Source organism: Gouania willdenowi, chromosome 1 (genome assembly GCF_900634775.1).
Source record: "Gouania willdenowi chromosome 1, fGouWil2.1, whole genome shotgun sequence".
NCBI lineage: Eukaryota > Metazoa > Chordata > Actinopteri > Blenniiformes > Gobiesocidae > Gouania > Gouania willdenowi.
In genome coordinates, this window is record NC_041044.1 from 16,597,797 (window position 1) to 16,605,274 (window position 7,478).

The 7,478-nt window shown below is 34.8% G+C and overlaps 1 protein-coding gene across 1 annotated transcript in view; it reads right to left on the bottom strand.

Moving 5' to 3' along the window:
* mnd1 (meiotic nuclear divisions 1 homolog (S. cerevisiae)) overlaps positions 1 to 6,149 on the bottom strand; it is a 29,229-nt gene extending 23,080 nt beyond the window's left edge. Inside the window, exons 1-2 of the mRNA XM_028452644.1 lie at positions 6,012 to 6,149; positions 1,306 to 1,371 (exon numbers count right to left, since the gene is read on the bottom strand). Of these exons, the coding sequence (XP_028308445.1) occupies positions 1,306 to 1,371; positions 6,012 to 6,014 (69 nt within the window). The 5' untranslated portion in view covers positions 6,015 to 6,149. The remainder of the gene's footprint in view (positions 1 to 1,305; positions 1,372 to 6,011) is intronic.
* Positions 6,150 to 7,478: the final 1,329 nt, after the last annotated feature.

Here is a 7,478-nt window from a genome sequence, read left to right on the forward strand (position 1 = left end):
ACATCAACATTATTTACATTAATAAGTGATCATGCATAGCTATTAAAATTATGGAAAACATATCGGTAGGGTTGTGCACCGAGAACCGGTTCCGTTCCTAATGTCCGGTTCCAGAACCGTTACAAAGATGTTTGCATTTTGATTCTTTTTTTCGATTCCTAAATGCACGCACTAGTTTGTTTTGCGGCTTGCTCTGTTTGTTTACGCAGGGTTTGTATAAGATGCGTTCAGAACGTGACTTGTGTGTGTGTGTGTCTGCGGTTTCAGTTTGGTCCGACAGAGCGGAAGAGAGATAGGAACTAATCACTGGTAAAAAGCCCAGTAAAACTGGGTGATTTTACAGCCTGTGAATGAAGTACGGGGGACGCATTAACTCTGCCTACAGGTCCTAGTGCCTGCCAGTCGATGAAGCCTGTTCCGTTTACCGAGGTCTGTGGGTGTTTAATAAGTCTGTGTGTGTCCGTGGGAAAGTCTGCATGTTTATGCCTCTGTCCATCCACTCTTTTCATTATATCCATGTCTTTTAAGGCTCTTATGAAATAGTATTGGCTGTAGTCCGGGCCGCCGCCATCTTGGATTATGTCGTCACCAGTGCGTCATCGCCGAAAGTTGCGAATGCGCAGAATGACCCAAATAACTGTAAAGAGGTCTCATATTAGTCTATTTTCTTTTTAAAGTGGTGTTTTTTTTGTGGCTTTAGACTCCAATTATATTTATGTATATAATATCTTTCCTACAGTATAAACAGGTTCAAAATATAATTATTTTTTATTGTTTCTGTTTCCACTGTATCCAGAATAATAATAATAATTCTCAACAAGAACTATTGATTGATTTGTCACATGACTGTTCCAGGGTTTGAGTTTGTTTTATTTAGTTTCACATCTACCTGTAGATTATCCTGTGAAATCTGTGACCTGTTGACCTGCACAACTCAAAGAATCGAAATCGAGAATCGCTTAGAACAGGAATCGAAATTGAGAATCGGAATCGGAAAAATCCAAACGATGCCCAACCCTACATATCGGTGCAAAATGAATAAATTAAATGTTCCATCAATTCCGTCAAAAAAGAGGATAAGGCTAAGACTTTAAAAAGAGAAACATAAACATTGATCTGCAAGATAATATAGTCAGCAAACAGCAGCTCAAAGAATGACTGAATAAAAAGGGATGATATCCAGAAAAAGTAAACATTGCTAAAACATTATTGAATGATGAATAATGAATAGCTCTGAAATACTTCTGAAAATCTAGCCTGCTATATCTTTCCTATTGATAAATAAACTGAAATATTAAAACTCACCGAGTCAAAGAAAATTTCCATCATTCGAGTCCTTTTCTCCTCCAAACTCAGACCTTTCTTCTTCGACTGCAGCAGAGTTAGAAGACAACATTTACCTTTAATTATCCTATTGACAATTGACATACACATGATTTGTCAGATGTGCTGAAGCAGTTTGGATGGTGAAAAAAAAAACAAAAAAACAATATAATTATATTTTAAAATGGGTAATATTCAAGACAATATTAGCTACATTCACACAAATGACCAAAACAAACACATTAAAGCAAAGACATGTCAGACATTTAACAAAGAGTTAGACTACATAAACAGCACATTAATTCATTGTAAAATTACAAATATAAGGTACAAACTAGCAGTGTGACGATAATTTTTTTTTAAAATTTAGTATCAATTTTATTTTTTTTTATTCAAAACCTTTTCTGCTTTTTCACTAAAATGTGCAGGTAGGTCTTCACAAAAAAATTGTCACTGTTTGTTGAAGGAACCAATATATTGTTTACTGGAATATTGCACTATAATGGTGTCACTGGTAAGAAAGACCCTATTTTTTGTTTACAGAAATCACTATTAGAGATACAGTAGTTATTCGTTTACATTGATATGTTGACACTTATTTACACAAATGTTGCACTAAAATAGTGTCACTGTTCATAAGACACTTTTTCACTGTATTGTCTTTCAGAGATATGAAATAAAAATTTTATTTTTTCGCTTAATCTTTTTTCTTATGTCAGATTATCGTAGATCGATTTCTAACCAATATATCGATAATCACAGTATCGGCATATCGTATCGCGAGGTACCTAGAGGTTCCCACCCCTAGTACAAACACAATTCCAAAGCAAACTAGAAAGCACTCAGTGAGCCAAGCACCAAATCTCCTCTTTGTCAGATATTGGTAATTATCTAGATTATTGATCCTGATCATAGTATCATCATCATTCACACTTTAAATGTCTTGGAAGAAATGTCTTGCACGTGGCTATGCTCAAAATAAAACTCAACCTATGTAATGCATGTAACATGCAAAGTCACCAGCAGAAGGGGCTGTAGAGCCAGCTCAAAGAGCTGAACATAGGGATTTATTGATTTTTCAAACTGATCTAGAATCAGTATATTGATCTGGATCACCCCCAATATCTAATCACTTATTCCTTATACTATTTAGGATATCTCCTTAAAATCCATTTATTAGTTTTTGAGTCAGACTGTTCAGAGACAAACAAATAAAATAAATTAAATGTGAGAAAAATGTCTGATATTCACAGTTTTCTGGATCAGTGTTCCTGATCATGGTATTATGATCAGTCACCAGCAGGAGGTGCTGTAGAACCAGGTCAAAGAGCGGAAGAAAGGGAATTGAAAATGATCCAGAATCAGTGTATTATTAATCCGGATTTCTTCTAAAATTGAATCACTTCTTCCTTATCCCATTTAGAAAGTTTCCTAAAATTTCCATCAGAATTCATCCATTATCTTTTGACTTAGACTATTCACAAACAAACACCAGCAAAAACATGACCTCCTTGTCGGGTGTAATATTAGGTGAAGCAACAATTTTAATGTAAAAATAATACTAGTAAGCCCACGTTAATGTGTTGCAGTATGCAGTATGGCATCCAGTCACTAGAGGCGCTCGTATTCCGGCTTAAACGAGCGACTTTGGCCTTGTTTTTTCTGTAAAATCACCAGCAAATCTCGACAGTCGCTGGTTTTTGGGCTTGTTTTCTAATGTGTAGGCACTTGTTTTTTTAGGGCCTTGCTTTGGTGCCTGATGAACCCCTCAGGTTTCTCTCACTGCTCTCTTTTAATTCAGCAAAACGCAAACACTAGTTCATCCTCTCCCAGGATCCGTCCACTTGATCTTTTCCTGATGTCTATGGGCGTGACACGCCCCCATCCCCACTCAGTCACGTACAAACCAGAGTGACAGTGGTGAAATAATACCACCTCACACATTTATTACAGCACGACCCAGTGTCACAGACTGAGTATACCTAGTACTAAGATCGATTATGAGCATATATGCGCATGTGCATTACCGGAAAATGAATTTTTGCTTTTAAAAAAAAAAAAAATTCAGTTTTGTTTATTTTTGTTTTCAAAGTGAACGGACACGTGCTTTATTAGTTTATTAGAATAGGTTAGGGTGTCATGTGTGCGCATGCACATATATGCTCATTATTGATCTCAGTTCGAGGTAAACTCCGTTTCTCAATCTGTGTACTTGTGCAGACTTGTGTGCTCGTGGACTTGTGAAAAGTCATCACGTGCAGTCCAAGTCCTGTTCCAATTCAAAGTCTGCTTTTCAGCAAGTCCGCTGTAAATCCCCGGATGAGAACTTGAGAACTTGCCACGCCCATTTTACCGAGCATGCATCAGAGGAGACTCGTGCGTACTCCGTCAGCCATATTTCCCAGCATACACTTCGAACAAGCGCATGATTTCAAAGATGACGAAGGAGGAGGATAAGCCGCACATGTGTAAGTTACAAAAAATACAATGATCATTATATTGAACAAAATAATAATAATATTGCATTCAATTAGGAGTTTAATTTCAAACCTGAAGTGGTGCAGATTCTGTTTTGTCCTAAAGAAAAATATTTTCAGGACAGAATTTTGTTTTTCTTTAAAAATGTAATACCTAAAACATGTAATTAAATAATTAAGAATTAAAAAACCTTATTCAAACTAGAGAATTACTTTATATCATCATTATCAATATTAATGTTATTCTTGTTGTTTGTGGGCCTAAAGTATTCCCAAAATCTATTCTGAATTATTTATTTATTCGTTTTTTAGCTTTTTATTATTATTATTTTTTTAACAACTATTATTAATTCAATACCTAAAAAATAAAATTATTAAGTAAGAATTCAAATACCTTATTTTGATATAAAATATTTTATTATTGTTGTTATACATAAAACATGTTCAGAATTTTTTAATTTATCACCAAATATTTCATTGGTTTACAAAATAATTAATATTTACAACAATGACATCTACCCAATGATACATAATATTTTCTTTGATGTCTACAGTGGAGCGCTCATACTCCACACAACAATGTCAGGAAGTTTGCTTTGCCCCAAAACAACGAGTATGTGAAGTCCGTTCTCCTAGTTTGCTCCACCAGTCCGTACCCAGGAGTTCACAAGTACAGAGTATTCATACTTTTAAGGAAAGGTAAAAGCCGACACCGTGAAACTACCGGCGCATGCGTACTAATAGCGTAGTAAATATTTCCACGGGAGTCCTAATTTTCACTACACCGGCACAGAAAAGCACAAAAACTTTGCGCCTTAAAGGACACAAGACAAACAAATAAACTAAAAATAGCCAGATATATCGCCAGCCACACCACACAGCAGTAGGAGCTGTGAATCATCTGTGTTAATTAGGGATGTAACGATTAATCGTAAGGCAGTTAAAAATCGATTCATAGGTATCACGGTTGATATCGATTTTTTGAAAATTGAATCGCAGTACTTTTTTTAACCAGCAGAGGGCGCTATCCACAAGTGTAGGCGGCGGGCGGAGTCTGCTAATGCTTTCTTTCTGGCCGCCTTCTACTCTTAAATATGTTAATAAATGATTCATTACCCCTTTAGCACCGAAAGAATATCTGTAATATTACTTGAATATCTGTAAAAGTCACGTTTTTCTATTAGCTCTGTCTGCTAGCATAGCTTCTCTTCTTCACTGCAAGATATCTGCATGCCAACCGACCACTGTGTTACAAGCGCCCTCTGCTGGTCCAAACAAATATGACGTAAATTAGTGTAATCACGGTTTTTTTTTTTTAAAGTCCAATTGTTAAGGCACAAAATACATTTTCAGTTGCACTTTTAAAAGAAAAAGAACTATTATGCAGTTTTGCATTGTTTATTATAGAACCAGAATTTAAATTAATAGGCTTCATTTTCATTTCTATTATTCCTTTATTTATTTCATTCAAGATTTATTTTTAGTTAAATTACATTGTTTTGAATAGTTCATCAAGGGATTCTTTTGACAATGAAATATAAAAGGAAAATAATACAGTATTTTCTAGTTTTTTTCCCAAAAAAAAAAAATTGTCTACAGTCCCATTTTGTAAAATAAATCGTGAGAGAATCGTATCGTGAACCCAGTATCGTGAATCGAATCGTATCGGGAGTTGAGTGAATCGTTACATCCCTAGTGTTAATAGGATCTAAGTCATGTGGCAAACCACTCAAAAACAGTAGTATGGTACATTGCACAACTTTAAAAAAAAATTCTAATAATAATTTACAACTGTATTCACTCATTCAATACTTTTTTATATTGACTGTTTTTACTTTTAGTTTACTGAAAACTACATTAAATGTGTATATTTAAACTGGCTGTTATCAAAGTGACCTCTTTTTTTTTTTTCTCCGATGCTCTCGTGCTGTTTTGAAAGTGGTCGCTTGATATTCTCGCGAGATCTGGCAACTTCCCCCGAATTTACACGAGATAGTTGAACAACACATATACCTTCCTCTTTAGGGTTTATTTAACATTGCTCTGGTGTACCGTCTGTGAGCAGGCAGTGTGATGGCCAGATTAATGTACATATATTTTAATGCTAATAGACACAGCAGCATATATCCACTATCTACTTTTTCAGAGTCGGTGTTGTGGAAAATGTCACTGATTGCTTTCAGCTGCGCGTCAAATGAAACACGTACTCACCATTTTACAGTCCACACTGCTCCAATAAAGCCCATAAACGTCCACACAACCACTAGATGAGTGAGTTAAAGCCGCTGAGAGCAGATTTTAATGTCCGTCAAAGAAAGTATTCAAGCTGACGAGGGTTTCCCGCGAAGAACTGTGCCAGACTGTGCTGCATTCACGGATCCTCGTAAAATACCCAGAATCATGTAATGAAAAAAAGTGAGCGAATAAGATGAATAAACTATAGTTCTGGAGGGCCACTGCTTCAAATAACGCCTGGTTGGTAACATATTCTAGTGTCACAACACAAGAGAAGATTGTCAGGTCTCTTATAAATAAGTTTGAAAATAATTTAAATTTTATTTAGTAATAAAAATCAATTTAAGTAATTAAAATCAACTTAACAGGATAAGGGAACCCATTAAACTTTTCATTGCCCCGTGCTACGAAGAGTAATCACTAAGGTTACGAAAAAAACCATTCATGTGCTGGACAAAGTATGTGTATAAATATTTCCAGCTGCACCCAAATGTAACATGAAGTATGAGTTTGACCCTCCTTTCATGATGGTGTGCCTCCCCCTACTGTTCAATAGTAGGTACTGCTTTACTCAATCTTTGCACATCATGTTGAGGCTTGAAAAATGGTGTTGCAATGACTGAATATTTCATGTTAAAACGAAAATATGTCCAGCATTACTTTATTGAGATCGCAAAGATAAATCATCAATAGTTATGTATCCATCTGTCCTCACCGACAGTGCATAACAGATGAGACGTCTTCGATTGATGGCTCTTTTTACTCTAAGTTTGGAGGACAATGATTACAGAGGCTTTATTAAGAAATCCAGTTCGTCTATCAATAATAAATCAGATATATTAAACAGTAAAAAATTATTTTTTTTTTACACATTTTGGATGAAATACATACTTTAAACAATGTTTAAAGCAGTGTTTTTCCAACCTTGGGTTCAGGACCTCATGTGGGGTCGCCTGAAATGTCTAGTAATTGATTTAAAATCTAAATAATTACTGATTAGAAATACTTTTTTTTAAAAAAAAAAAATGCATGATTATACTTTCTGAAATTAAAACAACACTTTCTTAAACTACCTTATTGTATACTTTCACTTTGTCAAAAATTAAATCTAGTTAAATAAAAATGCATTAAAAAAAATCCGAGTTGACACAATTTGTCACTCTGTATTTGTAATACTGTATAGCAAACATTAAAAACTAATTCCAGACAATGTTTTAAGGGTCGCCAGACATTTTTTATATCAAAATGGGGTCACGATACAAAAAAGGTTTGGGAACCAATGATTTAAAGAAGAATAGCTCATTTCTATGATATATAGAGCTACAAATGGCAGTAATTTTTATTTAATTCAAGTGAGGATTATGTCTTTGAAAAATGTTCAAAAGCTTTAAAAAACAGGGTTTCTAATGTTTCTCGTAATAATAACATGTATAAAACAATCCC